This window comes from Poeciliopsis prolifica, unplaced genomic scaffold (assembly GCF_027474105.1).
Source record: "Poeciliopsis prolifica strain line A6 unplaced genomic scaffold, Auburn_PproV2 SCAFFOLD248, whole genome shotgun sequence".
Taxonomy (NCBI): domain Eukaryota; kingdom Metazoa; phylum Chordata; class Actinopteri; order Cyprinodontiformes; family Poeciliidae; genus Poeciliopsis; species Poeciliopsis prolifica.
The window spans coordinates 1-25,906 of record NW_026562623.1 but is presented as its reverse complement, the minus strand read 5'-3'; the positions used below and the strand labels follow the sequence as shown (position 1 = coordinate 25,906).

The following is a 25,906-nucleotide window of genomic DNA, read 5'->3' as shown; positions in this document are numbered from 1 at the left end:
GGCACAAAAAAAACAACGACAATCTGACAACAATACGACAACGACAATCTGACAAGGACCCGAGGAGGAACAAAGGACACAGGAGGGACTAAATACACTGAGGGTAATCAGGGGAACAAGACACACCTGGGAACAATCAAGGGGAAGACAGGACAAGAGGAGAACTCAAGACACAGAAAACTCAGAATAAAACACAGAAAAACACAGAACCTGACACTTATTTTGATCTTTTCCATGACAGTTCCCCACATCTTTGCCTCACCAGATAGAGAGATTGTGTTGTTGCCATTTCCAGAACTTCCAAAAAAGGCTGTAGGTGTTAACAGGTGGTTTGATTTGAATGCACTTCCAACTTGATTGTTTTGTAAACAATATGCAATTTATTTCTTGTAAAAGTAGTGACAAAAATAATTACTAAAGTGTCTTACAACTTAGTGTAGAATGAACAATAATCTTAATTCAATGTTTAAAGCCCAAAAAATGGTTTTCTACAAAGTGGTCAAAAAAACCATTTCCAACCTCCTGTCAACACAGACATTTACCAAACAATAGGCCTCCACCCAGCACCCGGTGTGTTCTTAATTACTCAAATTAAAATTAAATTATCGGGCTATTTCGAAGCTGCCTTTTCTTTCTAAGGTTTTAGAAAAACTGTATACCATCAGCCGAAACAGTTTTTAGATGAGGATGGTATTCTGGAGGTTTTCCAATCAGGTTTTAAAACTCTTCATAGCACAGAATCTGCTTTAATAAGAGTTTTTAATGACATCCTTTTAGCATGTGATTCTGGTAATCATGTTCTGATTTTACTTGACCAAACTGCTGCCTTTGATACAGTCGACCACGACATTTTAATATCGCGATCACAGCATATTGCAGGTATTGGTGACACTGTTCTTAATTGGTTCAGGTCCTACCTGAAGGACAGAACATTTTCAGTAAATATTAGAGACTCTGAATCATCTACTGCTTCAATGTCATATGGTGTACCACAGGGCTCAATTCTGGGCCCACTGCTTTTCTGTCTTTATTTACTACCTCTGGGTTCTATCCTTAGGAAACATGGGATTTCATTTCATTGTTATACTGACGATTGCCAGATTTATTTACCCTGAAGCAGAAAGATGTCCAGTCAATCAAACATCTCCTGGCATGTCAAGGTGATATTAAAGCTTGGTTGACTTTGAACTTTTTAAATTTTAACGAAAAGAAAACAAAGGTGATGGTGTTCGGACCCAGTGGCTCCTGTGAGTCCTCCTCTGTTGACCTGGGACCCTTGGAGGTGTATTTTAAACCTGTTATTACAGATCTTGGTTTTAAGGTGGACAATCATTTTAAATTGGACAGCCACATGAGAGCTGTGGTTAAGTCCAGTTTTTATCACTTAAGGCGATTGGTATCAGTGAAATCTTTTCTTTCCAGGCAGCATTTTGAAACAGTGATCCACGCTTTTATTTCAACTCGAATGGATTATTGTAACTCTCTATATCTGGGAGTCAGTCAGTCACTGCTCTCACGTCTACAACTGGTTCAGAATGCGGCTGCACGACTTTTGACAGGAATTCGAAAGAGAGAGCATGTGACCCCTGTCTTGGCTTCACTTCACTGGCTGCCTGTTTATTTTAGGCTCCGTTTTAAAATTCTTATGTTTGTTTTTAAATCGCTGCACAATCTTGCCCCGGCTTACCTCACTGAGCTTCTTCATCCTTACATACCTTATCGGTATCTAAGGTCTGCAGATCAGTTGGTCTTGGAGGTACCGAGATCTAGACGGAAGCTCAGAGGGGACAGGGCTTTCTCTGTCGTGGGTCCTAAGTTATGGAATGACCTGCCTTTGCAGGTTATAGAGGCTCCTTCACTGTCCATTTTTAAAGCTCGTCTTAAAACCCATCTATTTTACTTGGCTTTCAACTCCAGCGAGATCTAGTTTTACATTGTTTGTTTTAAACTGTAAGAGTTTTTATTTGTTTTTATCTATTTTATGTACAGCACTTTGTATCAGCTGTGGTTGTTTTAAAGTGCTTTATAAATAAAGTTGGTATGGTATGGTATAATAAAAATATTTATTTTTGGATGCTTTTAGATGATCAAAGCATCTAAAATCATCTTAAACATCTAAAATGTTTTTAATCAACATTATCAACATTTAGATGCCTTTCTCATCTAAATGATAAAATTTAGATGATAAAAATATGATGTAAAATTTTTATAATCTAAAATGACGATAAAAATCCTGTACACAGCTGTAAGGTCTTGCACCACGAACCATTGAATTAGGAAATTCTTTACATCTAAAGTCCTTCCAGGCCATGACATTTTTTTTCATTTACTTCTGTGTTTGTCTCAGATGGATCAGACTCGCTGGTGGGAGCAAGAGATTCCTATTGGTGGACCCATCCAAAAGGGGCAGCTGCTGACTTACAACCTGACAGAACTGATCAAACCTGAGTCCTACCTGGTGCGTCTCACCCCTATTACCCGATACGGTGAGGGGGATGCTTCTGAACGCACAATCACATACAGCGGTGCGTTATTGTTTTATATATTGCTAATTATAACAATATTTCTGTGTTTGACGTGTCATTTTACGGACAGTATTTTTTGCAGTTTCAAAACTTTAAAAAATGTGAAAACTTTATTATATTTCAGAGAAAGGGCTGCAGTGCTGTTGGAATGGGTTAAAAGTGCTGTAGCCAGCGATTGGCTGAAACATAGATTACCCCAATGTGTGGACCCGTTGAGATGTTTGGCTGAAGCAAGAAATCTGACTGGTTGCTGATCATCCAATCAGATTGACCATTTATTTAAAAAAGACATTTGTGTATTGAGATGTCAGGGGAGTCTCAAATTCACACACAGTGAAACTCACAGGCCAGAAACAGCTTGCAAATCAAGATATATTTGTGTTTGCATCAAAAATACAAGTGTGAATCTTGATCTGTGCATTTGTGAATTATGAGACTGTTTTAGCTCCATAGAATTGCTGGAGGATATTTCTCACATTGTATCCATTTTTCCTGCTTGCCAGTGACAAACAGACATCTTTGGATGTCAGTTTGCACTTCCTTTCCAAATAGATGGAAAAACCAACAGCCATGGTCTGCTAATCATTCACACATCTTGCTCCCAGTATTTAGGAGGATGATCAGCATACCTGTTGCATATTTATGAAAACAGACATATTGAATTTCTTGCTTGCTATTCGATCATCTGGGGAGACATCTTTGGGGGATGAAGACTCAGTGGGGTTCAATCTTTAACAGAAAGAATGAAGACTGTTGAATGGAAGGAAGGAAATGGGATGAGGCTGATGGGATGGGATGGAAGGATGGCAAGACGGAAAGGCAAAGAGGGTGAAAGAAAGAATGATATTAAGTGAAATGTTTGAGTGTAAGTGAAGGTGGGGTTGCAGGAATGTAACAGAATGTGCAGTATGGGTGATCTGAGTAAAAATAGGCTATTTGTGAAATTAAAGGTGTGGCTTTAATTTCACAAAGTTGTGGGCTGCTCCCAAACCTCAAATTAACATCTTTAAGTCATCCAGGACTAAATGTTGGCCTAAATATGTTTAAATTTGTTCATGTTCATGATAGTAAAAAGTTAGTAGCAGGCCAATTGTAGCTCCAATGAAAAGTAGATCAGCTGAGAGAAAACAAAAGGTTAACAATTCATCGTGTTTTTTGGAGATCAGGGTTCTACAGGCTTTGGAAGATCAAGTCCCAAAATCTGACAGAAATTGAAAATGTGTAGGTTTTCTGATACTTACACCTTGTTCCAAATTATTATGCAAATTGGACTTAAGTGTCACAAAGATGAATTTTTTTGTTGTGCTATTAAATTTATAGATAGTATTGCATTATCGTACTTTGAAGAGATTTGTGGCTGATTCAGAACAAAGATGGTTTGTACAGATAAAGGCATAATTAGGAAAGTTTCTATCAGACAAATTCATGGGAGTAAGAGAGCAGCTGTTAAAATGCCCTTACAAAGCAGCAAACAGATATTTGAAGCTGCTGCTGCTGCTGCTGCCTCTTGAACCTCAAGGCGGAGGATCCTCCAGAAGCTTGTGGCACATCAACCTACTATTGGCCCCTAACCAGAGCTCACAAGCAGAAACGGTGGCAGTGGGCACAGCCGTACATGAAGATTCATTTTCATATAGACCTGCAATGACTGCAGCGTTGGACTGCAGTCATCGATGGATGGTCCAGATGGACGCAGTAGTGGACTGGTGGTGGACGGCCATCACATCCCAACATGGCTGTGATGTCAGCAAGGAGGTGGTGGAGTCATGCTTTGGGCCCAAGAGCTGGTTGGCCCCTTTGGAGTCCCTGAAGGTGTGACAATCACCTCAACAAAGTATATGGACTTTCTGACTGATCACTTTCTTTCATTGTTCAAAAAGAAGAACCGTACCTTCAGTCGCAAAATCATCTTATGATGACAGTGAATGCTGCAAGAAATAACACTGTGTCACTGGCTGCTATGGGCATAAAGGGGAGAAAATCCTGGTGTGGTCACCATCCTCCTCTGACATCTGACCTCTGACCCTATTGAGAACCTTTGGAGTTTCCTCAAGCAGAAGATCTGAGGGTGGGATGCAGTTCATATCAAACAGCAGCTCTGGGAAGATATTCTGACATCCTGCAAAGAAATTCAAGCAGAAACTTTCCACAAACTCACAAGTTCAATGGATGCAAGAATTGTGCAGGTGATACCAAAGAAAGTCCAATATTAACATGTAACTTGGTCTGTTAAGATGTTTTTGATTGAAATAGCTTTTGATTTTAGAACATGTGACCACTTAATGCTGCACATTCAAAGAATGACCGTTTGCAGTTCTTTATAATTCGTAAAATGTTTAGAAAATCTGTTCCATAATAATTTGGAACAGTGCATTTTGAGTTTTTTTATTTTAGAACAAAAAATACTGTTCTCATGGGAACCTTTGTTCAGTAAAATGTGATTTATACTGTAACAGTTTCATGACTTGAAAATTACACTGACCATCATTTACATTGACCTAACAAAAGGTGACCTATTCCACAAAGTGTGGCCTATGCCCTGAATGACACTACAAGATGACGCCATGCCTGAAAGTAGTTTAAGACAGGTTCAAGGTGTAGTTAATGGTCTGGTGGATCATGGAGAATTTTCTCTCAGATGGAGATTTGTTCATTGTAATTCTGAGGTTGTCTCATTGATGAAGTAAACAAATGAGGTCACATTAAGACAGTGTCATCTGCATGATGTGGCATCTAAAATATTTCTGAACACACTTGTAACCATTCTTTGTTATAACAGGTTAACCATGTCATAAATTTTCTTATTCTTTCATGTGTATAAATAGGTCAGATTTGTGTCATTTGCACTATGCAGTTTCCCATTGGCAACAATTGTTGCCGAATGTAAAACCTACATCTTCACTAACATAGCCAACATAAAATGTAATAATTCATAAATATTATGTGTTTTGGGAGGTCTAAGGGTTGAAATGCATGCACTTATTTTGCAGAAAAAAAAATTGGGATTTAAACAGGTTAATTATGTTTGATCAAAATAAATCCTGAGCTTCTGGTTCTATGCAGATTATCTGATTGTACTTTTTTCTGCTCTTCTGCAGCTCCTGTTAACCCACATCTCAGTAAGTATCTGTCCCCAAAAACAAGCATTTGCAGAAACTGTTTCTCTCACTCTCGCCAGTCTGGCTTCTGCTCTCTCCTTTTACATCTGGAACCATTTCACTCATCAGCCCAGGTCTTTTGTTCAGTAGTTCACAGCAAAGAAAGTTCTGTTTGAAGAGCCTGTTTCTTTTAATACAAGGGATCAAATATTGCCTATCCATTAATAATTATAGAATATTTATCCCTATTTTATTATGGGGTTAAAATTACCCCAAAAAATCAACTGCCTCTGTAAATAAGCTTTTTGCACTTCCCAAATTGTACCTCTCATCATGTCTGGTGTATTTTTGATGCTGGAGAGCAAATCAGTTGGTTTCTTTACTCTATTGTCTATTTGTCTGACAATAGAATATTAATAAGTCTCAATTTCTCAGTGATACATCCAAAGGCAGTGATCTGAAAATGTTCACAATCGGTAACAGCTCAGAGTTCAATAGAAAGAGGTTCATCCTGGAGTAAGAATTATGGACTGGTGAAAAATGTGAACATTGCCACTTAGTGAGAGATAATATTCTCCATGGGTCTACTACACTAAATGTTTTCATAAAACTTTGAACAGTTTCTGTACGCTTTAACAGTCCACAGAAACTGTGGATCCAACAATAGTTTAAAATCCCCTCAAAATTTTATGTGAATTCATATTTTGGTATTGCATAAAACAGGTCAACATAAATTTTTCAGCATTTGTGGCATAAATACTGACTCAAACCACTAAAACATTTTCTGTAACAATGATAGAGGAGATATATCTACCTCTAATGTTAGAAATTTCTTTAGTTATCTTAAAGAGCATGTTTTATATAATTATTGCTGCCCTCTGCTTTTAGTATTAAAACTTGAATGGAAAATTTTAACTTTCCAACTCCTTGGCGTAGCCAGTGGTGTTTCTGTTTCTGATTTAGGCAGCATGGGCAACTGCCCAGGGTGGCAGCTTGCAGGGAAGGCATGAGCCCTCCTCTCCCTGGTTGTCAAATCCCTCCAACCCCTGTACTTACAACTGGAAGATCTGAATGTTAACAGTATCTGAAATATCATAATACAAACACCTATTACTCTCCCTCACCTCCCTCCACCCGCTTCAACAACTTCATGGAGGAGAATGGCTGGGGTGGAAGCCGTCAAGGTGGTTCACCCAGGGCGCCAAACAGGCTAGAACCTGTTTGGCACCTATGTGCAGCATGTCTCTCCCTTTCTTCCACACTGCGCAAACACAAGGCAGCAATAGTAAGCAATGTCTTGTAAACTTCAATGTTCTGAGAGTGAATGGGGTAGTTTGAGTGTTGTGATGAACAAAATACCTCGAGAGTGTGGGATGTCAAAATGTATCAACACCACAAATTTATTATATTTAAATATCAAACACTTGACGGAATATGGGTATATCAAGACTGTCTCCAGGAAAAAAATGCTCTCGCTGTTGGACCGCTGCTATGTGCTACTAATGTAATATTCACAGACTTAGCAGCACTTGAGCTCTATCAGACTGTAGACTCTCACATTGAACATCTGCTTAAAGCTGCAGTATGAAACTTATGTATTAAAATTTTGCTATGTCCTAACATTAGACAGATATTCTGTGGAAAAAAAAATCGAGCTCTTCTGCCTCCTCCCTGTATTCTACAGAATTACACTGCTCAGTCAGAAACAACCATTCAGAGCCAGGAGGCGAGTTTTATTTATTCTTTACAGTCGTCCTTTGGACTGAATACTTGGTGCAAATTGCCTGCAAGATTTTTGATATGCTTTTGTCTAAATTAGGTCATTTTAGATTTCCATGTTGTCGGCTCATATAGCCAGTACCATTTATACCTAAATCAAAAAATGAACAGACAATCCATGTGATCGGTATCAATGATCAGCAATAATCGGCCCCCATGGCTGATCGGAATCAGGAGCAACAATTTTGTTTCTTGTGACACACTGAAATATTCCTCCTTCCTGATTTTCTGACTTTGTACTGTTTCATTTAGAAGTTTTTTTTTTTTTTTTTTAACCTTTTTCCAGAATAAAAAAGCATCTTCTTTTTACAGTCCTTATATTTAGCAAAATCATTCATCTTTGTTTGATTCTAACCACATTCAATTTGGCCACATTAATACTTTGATTTAATAACATAAATCCGGCATTGTAAATTCATCATCAGCATTGTGAAAAGTCTAGGACTTTAGGAAATGTACGTTAAATACCTTATTACACTAATCTTTATTGTAGAGGAGTAGTGGTCTTTTAAACTTTCCTTGGCAATTGAATTCTTTCATGACCACTCAAACTCCAGTATTTGAATTTTTTTTTTTTTTTTTTTCAATTTTAAGCTTAGGGAGCATTTTCTTTTAACATAAAGCCTGGTTATTAGATAGTTGCTTCCCATAAAAATAAGGAACTTTATATTTCCAGAGGTTCAGAAGAAATGTGTAATGAGGGAATAATTTGTCATAATGATGCATCTGTAAAAATGTCACCTTCCTAAGAAAATGGCCTAATATTTTTTTTTCTTTCCAAAAGTGATTTTTCTTTGACATTTAAAAGGGGTGTGATATTTCTGCCCTAACTACTTTTTGCAAAAAATGACATATGCCAGGAGGTGATAATAACCATGTTTGTTCATTGTTTCAGATCATATGTCTGTGTGTGTTTAGGGGAGTTCCACTGTAGTTTTGAGGAGGAGGCGTTATGCTCATTCTCTCAAGACAAGTCGGATGAATTTGACTGGATAAGACAGAGTGGCACCAAAGAGGGCACCACATACACACCCAATACAGGACCGAGCTCTGACCACACCGGCTCAAGTCCAGGTACATACGCACACAAACAGAAACACAGACACATATAGCTCTATCCAACAGAGAACTTTGTATTCCATTTATTTTAGTAAGTAATTTATGCCTAACCCCATAAAAAACTTGTCTGCTTGAGACTGGAGGGGGACATGGTGCCTTAACTCGTGCACTGCTTTGGTCTTATCATGTTGAAAAAGGGCTGAGTTGAAAAGAGAAGGTCTTGATTATAGTCTATGTTTCTATCTTTGGACATGAATGGTGCTACAAATTAGCTTCCTCTATTTGATGACTATTTGACCCACTAGTAAATGGAGTGTTCAGTACATCAAAACTTGTTCGGTAAATGTTTTTCATCTCCTCTTTTCCATTAACTCTTTCGGAAAAGCCAAAAATAAGCTCAAGCGAGGCCCCTTTTTTTCAAAATTAAGGAAGTCTTCAAATGTTCATATTTCCATTATTCTTTTCTAAGAAAATACTTCAAATGTGCAGAAGAAATACTGATAGAAACATGGCTTGAAAATAAAATAAAAAATTACATAAGAAGAAAACCCCAGGAACCTTTGGTGAGAGAATATCCCTTCTGGTCTTAGTGTCAACGTTGTGGGAAGCATTTTTTTTGTTGTTGTCTTTTTGTTGTTGTGTTACATCATTGCAAATGTATTTTACTTTAGGTATGTATCATTATTTGAATTTTGCTGTATCCTGAACAGATTTTGTCCTGTAAGTAAATAATTGTGATATTATGTTTTAAAAAAATAAATACAAAAAACTATAACAAAGTAAAGGAAGGGAAATGTGTGATTCTGGAGACCTGAATAGGACCTGGATCAACAGCTTGAATGAAGTGCCAGATCAGAGGTGTCAAACTACAGTCCTCCAGGGCGTTGTCTGTCCTGCAGGTTTTAGATGTGCCACAGGTACAAAACACTGGAATGAAATGGCTTCATTACTTCCTCCTTGAGCAGATCAGATCTTCAGAGCCTCAATGATCTAATTATTCTATTCAGGTGTAGCGTGGCCCTCCAGGACTGGAGTTTGACACCTATGTTTGAGATGATCAAGCTTACATTTTGCTGATGAAGTAAGAGCCTTTGAAGGAGACGTTGGGTTCTGCTAATAAATTTATATCGATTGTTCAATGAGGGTAGATCAGCATGGATCAGAGACATAATCCAAAAATTTGCACAAAACAGTAGAATGTTGGAGAGTAGGCAGACAGATGGGTACTGAGAACAGAGCAGTTTGGACCTAATGTCAAGGACATCCACAGAACAAGACACTGAGACACTGGCAGCGTAACAGGGTGTTATCAAGTGCTGAATGAACCTACAGCTAGGCCTGTCGCAATGAACAGTAAATCAATTAATCGCACGATAAATTAAAACAATCAACTTCATTTTAATTATTGGCTTTATGGTCTTCTGGCCTTTTTCATCTTTCTTTTGATGACACTGAATTCCAGTGCTCTCCTCCAACCCTACCTTGCTCATTTCCTTAGTGTAGGCAGTCCTCAAATAGCGGGGTGCGCCCCACTGGGGCGGCACAGTGCGATGCCTGGGGGAGGTGCGTGTAACCCAATTTCAAATTTTCTTATTCACATTTTGGGAGTAAAATGGTATAGAACAAAGTGTAATTACACATCCACTACAGTAGGGGTCAGTGGCCCGCTACTGAGCACATGGAATAGGGTTTTTTGCACAGAGCAAGTGCAAAGAGTGCATAAGTGATATAAAGTGCAGTTAAGAGACACCATGGAAAAATATTTAACAGGGATGAAAAGAAAGGCAAAGAGAGACCAAGATAATGAGACAAACAAAAGTTTTGAAAGTTAAGATGACAAAGGTGGGAGATGCGGAAAGACACTGGTCTATTGTGTCTTAAAATGTTTGATATTGGACATGAAACCCAATAAATGAACAGCTTTGCACAATTGCCCTACAATTTGTCGAAGCAACTGACAGCAACAAAGACTGCTTGTTTGTGTTTTATGTACGTTTTGGCATTACAAACGCCCTGTTTGAGGATCTACTTTTTGGAAATATGTTGGAAACAGAGCTACTCGGAATCCTTGAGGAACTGCATTGGCGTTTGCAGTGATGGTGCACAGACCATGGCAGGGATGAGAAAAGGAGTTCAGGTTCTCATCAAAAAGGCCTGAGTGGACACACTGCGTTATACATAGAGAAGCACTATCTTCAAGGCACCTGACATCATAGGTATTGTCAATTTTAGAAAGACCAGACTTTGAAAAACAAGAGTCTTCTCTGCTATCTGTGAGATGGGAGCTGAACATCAAGCTGTGTTGTTTCACAGTGAGGCAAGGTGGCTGTCACCAGGAAAAGATTTGTCCTGAGTTTTTGAGCTCAGAAAGGAGAAAAGAATGTTTCTGGTTCAGGAGCACAAGTATGAAGTGAAAAATTAGTGCTGAGAACTATCTGGCAAAACTGGGCCTACCTGAGTGACATATTTGGAAGGCTTGATAAACTGAATCTACAGCTTCAAGAGAAAGATAAACACCTCTCTCAGGTCACAGAAAAGACCAGCTCTTTCACTTGAAAGCTTGCAATGTGGAGCAGGCGACTTGATGAAGGAAATACTGATTCATTTGAGAACCTGCATGAACTTGTGGACAGTACCGAGTATGATGCCACCTCAGAGATTCCCTGTATCAAGCAGCATATTTGAAAAAGGTTCCCTGTATGACTGGGTCAGAGATCCTTTCAATCCACCGTCTCCTACTGGTTTCAGCTCTGCAGAGGAAGACCAGTTCATTGACATGCCATCTGCCTCCACATTGAGACTGAGGTTCACATCACAGACACTGTGTGAATTCTGGCTTAGTGTAGAGAAGTGTCCTCTCATAGGACAGAAGGATATGGACAATCTTATTCCTTTCACAACATCATATCTTTGTGAGACTGACTTCTGTGCTGTTGCTGTACTAAAGACCAAGTACAGGTCTTTAGTACAGGTTCAAGCTAAACATTGAACTGGACTTGAGAGTTGCCATGTCATGCTTGAAACACTGCTTCGAAAAGCAGTGTGCTGCAAAATGTGCTCATTGTAGCCATTAGTCTTGACTTTCTCATTTTGAACAAAACAAAAATTGTATTCATGTTAATTGTAGGTTAAAGTGTTTAATATATTGTGCTCCAGAATTAATGTTGCTGTTCAATTTCAATTTATTTATTGATTTTATTTTTCAGTATCAAATGGCAGTCTGTTCAAAAATGTCGATTAAATAAGGATTTTATTTTCCCCCATCTCAGGCAAATTGATGCACTTACTAATTTCTTCTGGTACAAACTACAAAACAAAGTTAATAAAATTGTTCTTTGTTGATAGTGCTGTATTTCTTTTTTGTTTTTCTATACTATCAGTAAGGATACAATTTATTAAAAAATATAGTGCTTCTCAATTCCAGTCATCAGAAGGGAAGCCACACACCTTTCTGCCACACACCTGGATTGAATCTGTGGGTGATTAACAGACTTTAGGGTTAGGGGTTAGGGTTAGGTTAGAAGAGGTCATGTAATCATATGGATCACCTGTTCTGGAATAGAGGCACATCTAAACCATGCAGAGCAGGGGGGCCTGACAACTGGTATTGAGAAACAAAAAAGCATCAGCTCCCTGCAGGGCCGTGTTCCAAGCCCCCTCAAACACAAGACTACACAGTCCAGCCCACAATAATAATAATTGCATTGTCAAGTTTGCTAATACCATCTGTGAACTCATCTCAGGGTGACAGGGCAGCCTACAGAGAAGAAGTCTTGAAGCTGGCAGCCCTGTGTTCAGAAAACAACCTCACTCCAAACACCAAGAAAACCAAGGAGGTCATCACGGACTTCAGGAAGCTCAGCACTGACCCAGTCCACCCAACATCAAAGGCGAGTGTGTAGAGAGTCTCCACACTCTTAGGTTTCTCAACATTTCTTCCAACCTCTCTGGACCAACAGCATTACAGCAGCAATAAATGGCTTTGTACACCTTATCAAGTCCAAAGGACGCCAAAGTGCTTTACACTACAGTTATTCATTCATCCATCCACACACTCACACACTGATGATGGCAACATATTACAGCTGCCCTGGTGATCAAGTGATCAAGATCAAAAAGGCTCAGCAGTGGCTATACCTCGAGAGACCTAAGGAAGCACAAACAAAACTCCAAGCTGCTGTTCATCTTCTACCGTTCATCCATTGAGAACCTGCTGACATACTGCATCACATGATAAGGCAGCTGTACTGTTGCAGAGTGTCAGAAAGGCAGCTCAGAGGACAATTGGCTATCCTCTCCTCTCTGTAGTGGACATTTACACCTTCCGTTGCCTCTGCAGAGCCAAGACCGTCACAAAGGACAACACCAACCCAGGCTTCGACATGTTTGACCTGCTACCCTCAGGGAGGCAAAGCCAATGCATCAAAATGAACAGACTCAAAAACTGCTTCTTGAATGCTGAACACTCACACACACTAATTATATGGTGGCTATATGTACATGTGTGTATCTACATACATTTAACAAATGAATAAATAATGTGAATCTCACCATGTAAATGTTGTATTTATTTTCTACATTGTTTGCGTTGTTGGAGGTGGCTTTAGTCTCAGTGTACAGTGACAAATTCAATTCAGCATGACGCCATACTTTCGGCAAAACATAAGCAAACAACGTTCGTATGTAAATGGTATAAATTAGCTGTATATTCATTTAATTACTGTCTAGAACTGAAAAAGTTTTTGTTGGACAATAGGGATCTTTTTTATGATTGTTCCTTCACAATGTCTTAAGATGCTTGACTCTGCACCGCCTTCTCTGAAGTTCAGTTCCTACTCCGAAATGTCAACAGATCGCTGGTTTATATCCAAGAGTGGGATGGCCTGTTCTGGCTACCCGATGGAGCCCCTACTAAGGAGCATACAATACTTGGACTCCTCCCAACCTATAACTGTACCACAATTGCATGGAGAAATGTTGACTCATATTTTTTGCTCAAAGAATATGTGCTTCTTTCTGTCCCTTTCGCTGTGACTGAATTGTGAAAGAAGGCTTTCATTTTTTCTTCTACGGTTTTAGAGCTTGTTACAAGAAACTTTTAGGTAGACTGAATTTCTTTAGTTTAGTGATTTTAAATCTAACTAAACGTTCTAGGCCGATTTTATGCCATGCACCTGTTTTTTTGTAGCTTGACGTCTTTAACTGTAAGAGGGTTCTAATCTCAATGAGGTATTATTCTACTAAAGTACAGTTTAAGGCTGCAGTATGTGACTTTTTCAAAACTGAACTTGGCTTGAAAATAAGCTCAGCCCATTTGCTCTCTGTGTCACGCAGTCCTCCTTCCACAGCCCCTCCCACACTTTGGAGTTAAATTTGTTTCAATTATTCAATAAAAAAAAAAATCTAAAAAATAAAATTGTGGTCAAACCTTTTTGAATTGTAATGATTTTTTAATATATCTTTTTAAATGTTCAAAGAAAATGTTATTTTCACCCTGGACAGGTCACCAGTCTGTCGCAGGGCAACACAGAGACAAACAGGACAAACAACCATGCACACACACACACACACACACCCACACACATACACACACACACACACACGCACTCACCCCGAGGCAGAATTTGGAAAGGCCAATTAACCTGACAGTCATGTTTTTGGACTGTAGGAGGAAGCTGGAGAACCCGGAAAGAACCCACCATGCACACATAGGGAGAACATGCAAAAAGCCCTAGGGGTAGGAATCAAACCCAGGACTATCTTGCTGCAAGGCAACAGTGCTACCAACTGCACCACTGTGCAGTCATTTAAAAAAAAGTAATAATTTTTTCTCTCATGAAGTGAAAAAGTTACTAGCAAAACAAACTTTTATTTGAATATGTCAGAATTTTTGGGCCTAAGTTTCAAACTTTTTGTCATGTCTATTGACCCACAAAAGACATGACAACAAATCAAATAAAGTTTATTTATTTTGGAAGAAAGATTAATTGCGAGATGTGTGATCCTTGTTTTGTGGGTGGGAAGCCGTGGTCATCACAATACAGAGTAGTTAGAGAAAAAGGTAAGTTGACGGTTAATTGGACAGATTGAATTCTGAGAAATTGAATGATATTACTTGGTTGGTAGAAGAATTTCTGCTAGGGGAGAAGTACTAGTGTCTGTGGGGATTTGGTCTCTTTGCAGGGAGTTCTTGAGATGATGCGGGAACCGGTGTTTGGTCTTAACAGAGTTATTTGGAGATGGATGGACGAAGCTCACGGTGGAGGGCGGACAGGTAAGTTCTTGGAGGAGTTATGAGGAGTCCGATAGCCAGCCATGAAATGAGGAACTGTCAGTGAATCTTCTGCTGAGAAGGAGATTGACTTGGGCAACCAATGAGTAAAATCCATGGCGTCACGAGAGGACACCAGAATGCGCTGAACTCAGGCTACTTAGTGGCTAAAATCCCAGGCGCCATGAAACACCAGAAAGGAGAGCAACAAGTAAGTGTTACAAGAAGAGATAATGGTTGAAAACTCAGGGACTAAACTCAGAGGCGCACAAAGTACCATAACAGGTGTCAAAGTGCTGCCATCCTGCTCCTCATATACTCCAAGATGATGACGTAGATTGATCACAGGTGTGCCTTCCAGGTAATAACCTCTTGGCACCATCTAGTGAATGATGAAAAAAGCAGTAGACACCAGAGACTTCCCATAAAGACTCAAAAACCCCAGTTCAAAGCACTTTTGGTTTTGATGTTCACCTTTCTTGGTTAAACTCAAAGAGTTTTGATTGCTAGAAACATGTAACATGTAACTCTAAAATGTATTTTCTTCCAAATGCAAAATCAAAAACCAAGCTGGTAGATCACAGGCCAAAGTAGTAGTAGTTTTCTTTCTTTTTTTTTTGAGTTAATTGGTGTGTGTGTGTCTTGTATTTATTTTGAATTGTATGTAGTATGCTTTTTGCTGTGTTATGTTATGAAATTTATTAAAAGCTTTTATGTTATTAAATTGGTGTTCTCTTAATCTCCTCTAGTATGACAGGCAGAGTGCAGCTGAAGCTGGACAGGCTTGTAGGTGTTACGGGACAGAACAATTCTTCCAGCTCCTAAAGGACCAAACATGAGGGAGCATCAAAACCAAAAGTTTGAGAATTGCAACCAAAAAATTCTGACATACAGTTTATGTTCTGCAAAAAACTTTCACTTTAGGAAAAAATTTAGTGATTTTAACTTTTAAAAATATTTTTTTTACAACAAAATGCTTTTTGTTTAAAAAAATCAATACAATTCAAAAAGTTTTGACCATAATTATATATATTTTAATTGAGATAAGTTTTTGGTATGAAACACAAACCTTTTTTTTTTTTTGCTTTGATCACAATTTAATTTTTTGAGATTTTTTTTGATTGAGTAATTGTGAAACATATTTAACTCCATATCGCACAGAGAAGACCAGTGTGCACGCAGACACACTGCAAGAACACTGGTACATATATATATATATATATATATATATATATATATATATATATATATATATATATATATATATATATATATATATATATATATATACACACTGAATAGACACTGAATTAGCAATTTACATTTTACACTTTGCATTGTGGACATTTCATCTGTATGTTATATGACTACAGTTTTGACATTGAGTCCATTGGCTCCAATGAGGAATTTACACAAAAACAACACTTTCTGATTCAAGTGCAAATGTTGCAGGCATTTTTGTTGTACTGTATTTCATTTACTGTTTATTTTTAACAGGCGCAGTCCACAATAAAATAATTTCACCAAATTTAAATGTATTTAATCCAAAAATTTGTTCGGACAAATAAATCTAGGTATGGTCTAATATTTATGCTGAGTTTGAGTTTGCAGGTAATGTTAAAATGAATCGCCATCCAGCTACAACTTTCTTATGGATATCACTGCATCAGTGCTGCATCAAGCTACAGAGTAATATTTGATTTGCACCATCACAAGAATTTTGCTGTATCTTTGCTGGGGTTTTTTTTATTAAAAATGAAAATAAATCAAACTGATACTTGCTGGTCAATCAGAGATGTGGCCAACTCTGGATCAATTTTCAGTTTTTTGAGAGCTTTTAGCTCCTATGAAGTGCAGCTCCAATGTTTACCCTCATCTTATTTTGGGCTATGTCCAATTCTCTATTATGAGCTTGTCTTTCTTCTTTTGTGTACTTGTCTTAGCTTTTGGACCAGGTACTATTCCAAAAATTTGACATTTTCATGTAATATTGGTTAAATAGGAGGAATTATTCTGGCCATATAATTTTAGAATTAGGATTAAAAACTTCCACTACCCCATAGAGTTCAATGTTGTTAATTGCAGTCTTCACTGTCTTGTGTTCAAACACAGCAATATACAAAAGCATTGTTACATGAATTCTATTCTAACACTGAGATTTACTGTAGGTCTGTTGTTCAAAATGACCTAAGCTAAAATGTTGTTTTCATTGGTGACAGATTCACATAAAACAAATGTTACTATCTTAACTGCTGAAGCATGAAGTGAAAATTAGACTGTTGTGGATCCTCAGGCTTCTACATGTTCATTGAGACATCCAGGCCCGGGCTGGAGGGGGACAAAGCCCGTCTGATGTCCCCAATTTTCAACATAAACACAAAAAGTGTCTCCTCCTCTTCAGCCAGTAACAATCCCATCTACTGCTTTACCTTCTTCTACCACATGTTTGGGAAACATATAGGTGAGAAAGCAAATCGATGCTCATTCCTTCTGGTATGACACATGAGAGAGAAAATTGGTTTGCAATACACTTCCTAATCTCATTGTTTATTTATCTTGTAGGAGCTTTGAATATTTTCTTGCGGTTGAAAGGTCAGATGCTCACAGATGCCTTAGTCTGGAGTCTTACTGGTAACCAAGGAAACTACTGGCAGCAGGCAAGGGTTAACATCCATCCAACCACAACCTTTCAGGTACAGTGCAGTACACAGCTGGCTAGTGGTAAAGTGAGTATGTTTAGTTAAAAGGGGCAAAGTCCTTAGACTTTATGTTAAATGAACATTTGGAATTTATATCATTTTATTCTTTACTCAATGTCATTTATGAATGAATTATTTTAAATATTGGAGGCCAAAAAACTTGTCATTTTGGAGAAAATCTCATCAACATCAATATTTCCACTAAATAAGAGATTAAAATAAATAGCATGTTTGATAGAGGAAAAGCCAGCAAAGAGGCTCTGTGCTCAAAGATGCCAGAGAGCCCCAAACTACTTTTTTAACTTGAAACAATAATTAAATTTCACATAATTATCACAGTAGGAGATAATTATGAATGTGTCATGAAATATATTTGTCCTACTTGACATTTGTTGTGAATGACATATACTTGCAAATAAAGGAGGTAATTAGTCCCAGTTTGTCGTTTATTGAAATTTCAGAAATTACAGCGGCTATAATGAACCACAACAAAGTAACACACTAACCCTAACAAAGGTACAAAACCTCAACAGGTGATCAAATCAAAAGCACTTGTACCTGTGCTCCACTAGCTGACCAGAGATTAAAAACAGTCTGTTACCATATCCAGTTTTCAAGCTTCATATTTATTTTACAATTTGCAATAATTGCTTCCCTGAACACAGGTTTTTTGTTAATGGAACTGAAACATCAAGAATTGCACAACACCTTGTTGAAACAATAATTACTGAGATTATTATTTTTGTTGGGCCAATAATTTGAACATGTTTTGTTGATTTTATTCATTATTTTAAAAAGTTGTAGTGCTTTGTAATGATTCACCAGAGTGACACAGTATTCAGGCACCACAAAGGAGAGAGCAGAAAACTCAAATTTATTGAAAAGCAGCTTGAACTGGTTTTTTATTCATTTGGAGCGTCAGCTGCAGCTCTCTGAAGGGGGGCGGAAAGGAGAGATTGGTGACTGGATAAATAGCAATGAAGGGATCAGGTAGTGTGTAGGAAGTGTGATCGCCAGCCTGGCTTGGCGATCAGGTCCTCGTGTGATCAGCTGAGGGACGAGGAGGAGAGCAGATGCTGGGCGATCAGCAACAGTCTGACAAGGATGAGGCAAAAGGGGCAAATCCGATGAACAAAGCGTGGTAGTAACGATGAGGGCGAGATAAGAGTGCTGGAAACTACTTGGTGAAGCGTTGGATAATCTGTCAGCATGGTGTGGCTGAGAGAGGATTAAGAAGGAAACAAACAGGGAGTAGCACACGAGTAACGGGAATTAGGGGCATAACATGAATTGGCTCAAACAAAAACACAGAACACCATGTGAACATCACAAGTTTGGGATTTTAGTGAATATTTTGATAAGCACTTCAGAAGAGGATGTGCTGGTATCCCCTTCCTGACAGGTTCAGTTTTTCCCCTTCTGATCAATCGCGATCGATTTATTGAGCACCCCTGCTTTAGACCAACATTCAGCTTATTAATATCGGAGTAAGACCTTGAGAGACTCCTGTTACTTTACAAATCTAGAACAAACTTTGAAAGTACCATCTACTTAACCTAGAACAAGAATAAAACATGGAGAGCAAACATTCAGCTTTATTTCATGCAAATCTAAAACTTAACCCAGAACAACTGGGACCAACAGTTTTATACCTCATTGATCTTACCAAAAATGGAGAACTAACATCAGAACAAGAATCCAGAGAAACTCCTGCTAGTTTATAAATTATGGACTAACTTATTAAACATGGGGAACCAATATGTAGTTTTAAACTTTTACCTTTTTCTCTTTCTTTTGGTTTTCTGGTTTTGTTTGTTTTTCCTTCTAATTTATGGAAAGCAATTTGAACTGACATTACTGCAGTTTTTTGTTGTTGTTTTTTTGCTGCTGTAATACCTGAATTTAAGGATATTTCTATTCTATTCTTTTACTGTAGGTGGTGATGGAAGGAGTCAGAGGCTCGGGTATTGAAGGCAATATCGCTATTGATGATGTTACCATTGAGGAGGGCGAGTGCAAAGACTCTCCATCTAACAGTGAGGATTTTATATTTTAATTTAACTATTTAAAATGTCAAACTGCAACATTAACCATAGAACCAGTAAATCTGTCAGATTTATCCATTGAATTATTTCCTGTTCAGAGAGTCATGTTTAATTGATGGAATATTAAAATCAGATGAAATAAATTCAACAACAAATGCAGATCAGTTAACTGTCAGATGTGTGGATCACCATGCACCAGATTTGTATTGTTAGAGTTTATAGAGTTTATATCCAAAGCTTAAATTAAGCCAAATCCTATCAGAATAAGATCCCAGAACTCTCTTATTTTATTTATATTTGCATTTTGGTAACTGTTTGGATTCATTAAGTTGCAAGCCTACTAATATTAAAGTTATGAATACATTTGACTGACTTGAACCAAAATAAACTATATTGGGCACATAATCTCCAAATAATTGCATAAAACATTAATTTTTAAAAGCTTATGAGCTTTTTAATACCATCACATAAGATCGCATAAAATCTGGCCCTTCAAACTGTGCATATAACTTAATTAATGACTCAAAATATTTTAAAAAGTTTCTGTCTAAGCAAGATTGCATCAAGTCACTGACTTGTATTCACTCCTTTTGGACAAGCATAGTGACAGTAGATAATGGCTTGCCTTGTGACATTGATTTTACAGTATTCTCTCACACTGAGCAAGTATGAATCAATAGTGAAGAGGAAAAACTCTTCAAAACACTTAAAGAAGAAACTTTAAGCAGACCCTGACTCAGTACAAGTCACCATCTGCCACAATAAAGCAGATACACAAAAAAGAAACAGACTGATGTTGGATTACTTTCTAACGCAAATGCAAAGTAAAAAAGTGAAAGGAGAGAGGCACATTTTTGACAATAGTCAGCTGATGCCTTACTCCAAGGAAGTTATTGGGTGTGGCTTATAGAGTGAAAAAATATAACCAGTTGAAAGAACAACAAAAAATAATCAAATAAGAAAGTGACATGGAGCATCACTTTGTGTATTTTGCAATGTAATTCAATGCTTTACATAAAGATCTGTCACGTGAACAAATTTGGCTGATTGTCTCCAAAATGATTGTGATAAACAAAAATATTGTTTAAAGACCTTTTAGACTAATTTCATGGAAATAACATAATAATGTATGTGATTTCCTGCCATTAATAGATACACTTTATTTTCAAAAGAACACTTAACACTAGAACTGCAAAAACAAAACGACCAAAAACAAAAGTAAAATGGATTCTCAGTCTCAATGAACAAATAATGTACTTGAATAAAACCTAAATAACATAGAGCCAAAGTGGATATTAAAACTACATTCGACCAAAAGAGTGCACATTATGAAGTTTATAGTATATTTTATCGATTGTTGAAAAGGCCCAGGTTTTCATCGTTTTTGGGGACCAATAAGCATCCTTAAAATGACTGGTGCAATACCTGGAGTACGGCAACCTTTCTCCTTTGGGAGCTGCTGGCTCAAAGCAAACAGCGGGAAGAGCGAGTGCTGGAGGAGTATTTATACTAGTAAATACTATTAGTGAATACCACTAGTATTTACTACTAGTCTAGTGTATTGTCACGCCCAGGCACTGATGGACACAGGGACTGAACAGAGAATACAAAACTAGGTGTTTATTGGGAGAAAAGCTTGTTCTTAAGTCAGGCAGGCCAGGGTCAGAACCAGGGAATCCAAATCGGGATCAGGCGTCTCAGGTCACAAGGTCAGACGGACAGGGGGTCGAAGCCAGGAAGTCCTTATCCAGCGGGGAGAGCCAGGGATCAGGGACAGGAGAGGAATCTAGGCAGAGACAGACAGGTTAGATACTGGGCAAAAGCTCTAGTTTCTGTAGCAGGCCTGAAGGTGTTACTGCTGAGGGTTTCACAACAATCTGACGCCGTGCAGGAGGAGTTCCGTCCTAATATGGCAGCAGCTGAGGATCAGGCAGATGCCAGATCAGCTGCCACTGAGCTGGTCACAGCTCAGTGGCAGCTGTGACATGTATTTACACTAGTCTAGTATAAATACTAGTATTTATACGAGGCGAATGTTTCTCGTCTGAAACATTCGCTGGAGATAGACACCAGCACCCCTCCCAACTCCTTAGGGACAAGAGTGTAAGAAAATGGATGGATGGACATAATAATGTCCATCCATCCATTGGACATGGATGGATGTATATCATATATATATATATATATATATATATATATATATATATATATATATATATATATATATATATATATATATATATATATATATATATATATATATCATAATACTGCCTGATCATATTAATGTCAGGACCACTAACAATAGTTATCAGTAATAATTTACCATATGGTTGATTGCTATTATGTGATCAGAAGTTTTTACCTCACAGAGTTTTAAGTTTGATTCCCTTTTGGAGTTTTTCTCTGTGATTCTAAACTGGCCACAAGTGACTGAAATAAACAAAATCAAACTGATGGATTGTTGCAGTAAACCTGCAGCTGTACTGAGTACCTTGAAATTTTCCTTTAAATAAAAAAAGAAAAGTTATTGTTTTATTATCTAACCATCTGTTCTATTAGCAAAATTGTGGAAAAGAAAATATCTTTTGTGTCAAAACATATTATACACACACAGCTGTCGGTCTGATGCTTGAGGTGGGGAACCCCAAAGCCTCAGTCTTATTGGTCAGTATGCTTTTATTTATTTCACGGCTTTGCGTTTTTCTGCAAGCTAAAAATGAACCAGTTGGGTTTGAACCTCCCGTTGTCTACGTTCAGCCTGAGCTTCCGACAGTCTGCGCGGTTCTGGCGGGTCGCAGGTTTATTTGCTTTTTTTGTGGTTTTGCGAACTGAACAGCTGATGGGTCCCGCTGGCTGACACCAGCAGATGTGGAAAAAATAAAGGTCCAACACAAAACTATCACTGCACCTGACCTGCAAGAGCACAAGCACCTCTCCAATGCACAAAAATCAGCACAAACCTGAACCAAGAGCAGCGGACTTTTTAAAAATAATAACTAAATAATAAAGACATGGAAGCGAAGCCTCCTCATGTGGATCAAGGAAAGAGGACGGTGTTGATTCCCAGATGTGCGCTACGAATAAAATGTGTTGGCACAATTTATTTAATTTTTATTCACAATTTGTTAATAGTAAATAGGGTTAAATAATAAAAACTCCAGAAGCTATTCTTTTCTTTCTTTACTTAAAGGAAAATGTGAAGGTACGCAGAGTGCAGCTGCAGGTGCTGCTGCGCTCCGATAGTTTCCTGCAGGCGCCTGCGCAGTTCTGAACTTTAAAATAAATTGCTTTACGTATAAAACTCTTTCTTGCTGTTAAACGTTTTTTTAAAAATTTCCATCTTTTGAACTCTGAATATAAACAAACGTCATTACTTCAATGCAAAAACATTTAATTAAATAATTTTTTGGTAGTGCTCCCTAATGATAATGGCTATTTTTAGAAGTGGCTCCGCGGGCGACTGACAGGGTCCCTGCGGGCACCAGGTTGGTGACCCCGGATCTAATTTATGTTTGTTTCTATTTAATTCTCTGATTGAAACCTCTCTTTCCTGAATATATTTATTACATTCTAGGAAAATATGCTGTCTTGTTTCAAACTCTTCACAATAACTAGACATACCTGTACTATGCTTGTTAATTATTTTCAGAGTACTATTTAACCCCATATACCCAAACCTTAATCTGGACATAACATCCTCTTCTTTTTTATTCTTATTACCTGTCCTACAACAGGAGGAACTGAAAATGAGTTGTGCTCAAATACTGGGAAGGCTGATTGCTGAACAAAGAACAGATGACTGATTAATTGGTTGCAGGTGTGAGGAGAAAATAGAATCAAATCAAATCAATCAAATTTTATTTGTATAGCACATTTCAGCAGCAAGGCATTTCAAAGTGCTTCACATCAAAAACAGAAAAACACAAAGTCATGCATCACGGAATAAACAACACATTATACTATATATTACATTTCAAATAAAACTCTAAACAGGTGTGTTTTTAGTTGAGATTTAAAGGAAGTCATGGTTTCTGCTGTTTTACAGTTTTCTGGAAGTTTGTTCCAAATTTGTGGTGCATAGATGCTGAAAAAAAAAAAAAAAAAAATCAATAGGGTTCACACTTCGTTCAAACCAGACATACCCTATAACATATTTTCTTTTCAAACTCCACTAAAGTTTATTTTACACTTCAGGTTGCAACAAAACAGACTACAACCCATCTATTATCACAGTTGCTTAACATTAGTGAATTAATGACCCATAAGTATTAAACTGGTGAGTCAATAACAACAAAAATGGCCCATATGTCAGATATTATTTGCTAGCAAGCAATTAGTGTGCAAAGGACAAATAAAATGTCCTAATTTTTTGGGAGACAGTGAAGGTGTATCTGCATTCATCAAGGTGGGTGATAAATTAATACTTCAGAAATTAATGCAGCAGGTTGAACCATATGCAATGTGAGACAGAGAGGCGCTGTGCAAAAATAAAACCTCAGGAACTCCCATACACAAAACTGCATGTGGGAGTTGTGCTGGACAAAGAGAGGTGATTTGCACTGGTGGCAAGTTGTAAATGATTTCATTAGCCTGATTGTAAATAGTTTAAATAGTTGCCTGCTGACAATTACTCTATAGGTTTTGGTATTACAGTTGGAAAAGCAAAAGAATAGTTTTGTCAAATATGTTAGTATTCATCAATAGTAAGGAAACAAATTCTTGTCATTTGAGGTTTGAGATGTGCTTTTCTAGAATAGTTGTCTATACAGCACACATCATACTGAAACGATATATGACATATTTACCCTGTAATTCTCTCTGTCTCTTTTTCCTCCAGATCTGAAGTCACTTGCTTCACTGCCATCGTATTATGTGTCTCTACTCTACATCAGTCAAAGTCTGCTGCTGATTGGCTGGCAGAGGTGACACCATCAGCACCTTTTCCGTCTTCTAATTACCTCTCATGCAAGCTTCCATGACTTTTGACTGTGGCCCAAGGGATCTGTTTTACACCTCACAATTGGAAACAGAGCAGAACTGTATTTGCTCTATCAAGGGGAAAATAAATTTCTCCTTTAGTCACATCTTATTTGCTTTTTATCTTGTCAACAGTTCAACCTATGATAGGTTTAGTTTAAATCTACTGCTACAGGAAGCTGAAGCTACTTGTCAAAAGATTCCTTTAAAATTGATTGGTATGTAAGAACATCATACTCAGTATGTATTTATGAAATGATTTATGCTATGAAATATAGTCTGCATCAGCAGTCTGTTGTGTAGCATTGCCCATCACACTGAACAGTCTGCTGCACTACAGAAAGAAGTCCAAACAGTGGTACATGTCACTGTAGTAGCTGTCAAGTGAAGAGGATTATATAAAATTAATAAAAAGCTTAAGGTTTAAACTTTTTAAACATTTGTTTAAAGGTTATTCGATAATTTAGTGAGGCCCTATATCATGAACATGGCTTCAGTCAGCCTTTAATGTGGACACTTGAAAACACATATCACCACAAAACCCAACTGCATTAGTTTGTACTGTAACACTTTTAATTGGTTCAAATATTCTCAACAGGACAATGAGTTTTTATGTAGATATACCAAATCAAACAAATAATTACTTACAATCACAAAAACACATTTCCCATAGCTTCAATGGAGTCTCAATGTACCCCGTCTGACATCACTTTCCAGGTTAAACAAACTTGGAAACCATTTCTTGCTTAAACTGGTGGTTAAGAAAAAAAGCAGTTGGAAGTTCACCGATCATGTTTTGTCTATCACTTATTTGCTTCCCCTCACCTTTCTGTGCTCGAATTCTATAGATCAGCTGTACTGTATTGGACACACAGTCTCTTTACTCTTTTAATCTAGAGAGGTTCAGAGAAAAAAAGTATTTTCAGAGTATATTTTAATGTTGGTCCGTCTGTGTTAGACATGAAAACAACAGCTCACCTTCTGCCATAACATGAAGTGCCTTAAAATGAGAGAAGATTGCCCAAAGACTGGCATCAATACTTAGCCGGTGTCAGACATTATTCTGCATGATGAAGGGCAATTTAACCAATTAGCTTACACAAGATTTTGTATTAGTATGGAAATAGTTTCTCAACTTGTTTCTTTTTCTTTCTGTTGGGATATTAGCATAAGTGTTACCATAAGCCATATAAGCCATATGAATGGCTGTGAGAAAAATGGCCAGGAAATGGATTCTTTATATTGACACCAACTTTTTCAATTAACATTTTCTATATTAAATGTTTTGCGTTTAATATAGAAAATGCAAAACATATTAACTGTTTGAGGAACTTTGAATCTGTTAAAAAACAAAGGATTTCATATTTTTAAATCAATGGCATCCAAGCCTTGGACTTAGTGTATAAGTGCGTTGAATCACTTCATATTTTTCAAAGTCAATTACAACATG

General features: G+C 37.6%; 1 protein-coding gene across 5 annotated transcripts in view; it reads left to right on the top strand.

Annotated features, from left to right (window-relative positions):
- LOC129357367 (MAM domain-containing glycosylphosphatidylinositol anchor protein 2-like) overlaps positions 1-25,857 on the top strand; it is a 94,454-nt gene extending 68,597 nt beyond the window's left edge. For 2 of the 5 annotated variants that reach the window (XM_055026662.1, XM_055026660.1), the window contains 7 exons: positions 2,348-2,525; positions 5,624-5,644; positions 8,321-8,476; positions 17,026-17,193; positions 17,295-17,425; positions 19,368-19,467; positions 24,317-25,857. In XM_055026662.1, coding sequence (XP_054882637.1) covers positions 2,348-2,525; positions 5,624-5,644; positions 8,321-8,476; positions 17,026-17,193; positions 17,295-17,425; positions 19,368-19,467; positions 24,317-24,405 — 843 coding nt within the window. In that variant the 3' untranslated portion in view covers positions 24,406-25,857. Of the gene's footprint in view, positions 1-2,347; positions 2,526-5,623; positions 5,645-8,320; positions 8,477-12,204; positions 13,257-14,644; positions 15,239-17,025; positions 17,194-17,294; positions 17,426-19,367; positions 19,468-24,316 lie in introns of those variants that run through there. The other 3 variants (XM_055026661.1, XM_055026663.1, XM_055026664.1) reach the window with 3 other exon arrangements.
- Positions 25,858-25,906: the final 49 nt, after the last annotated feature.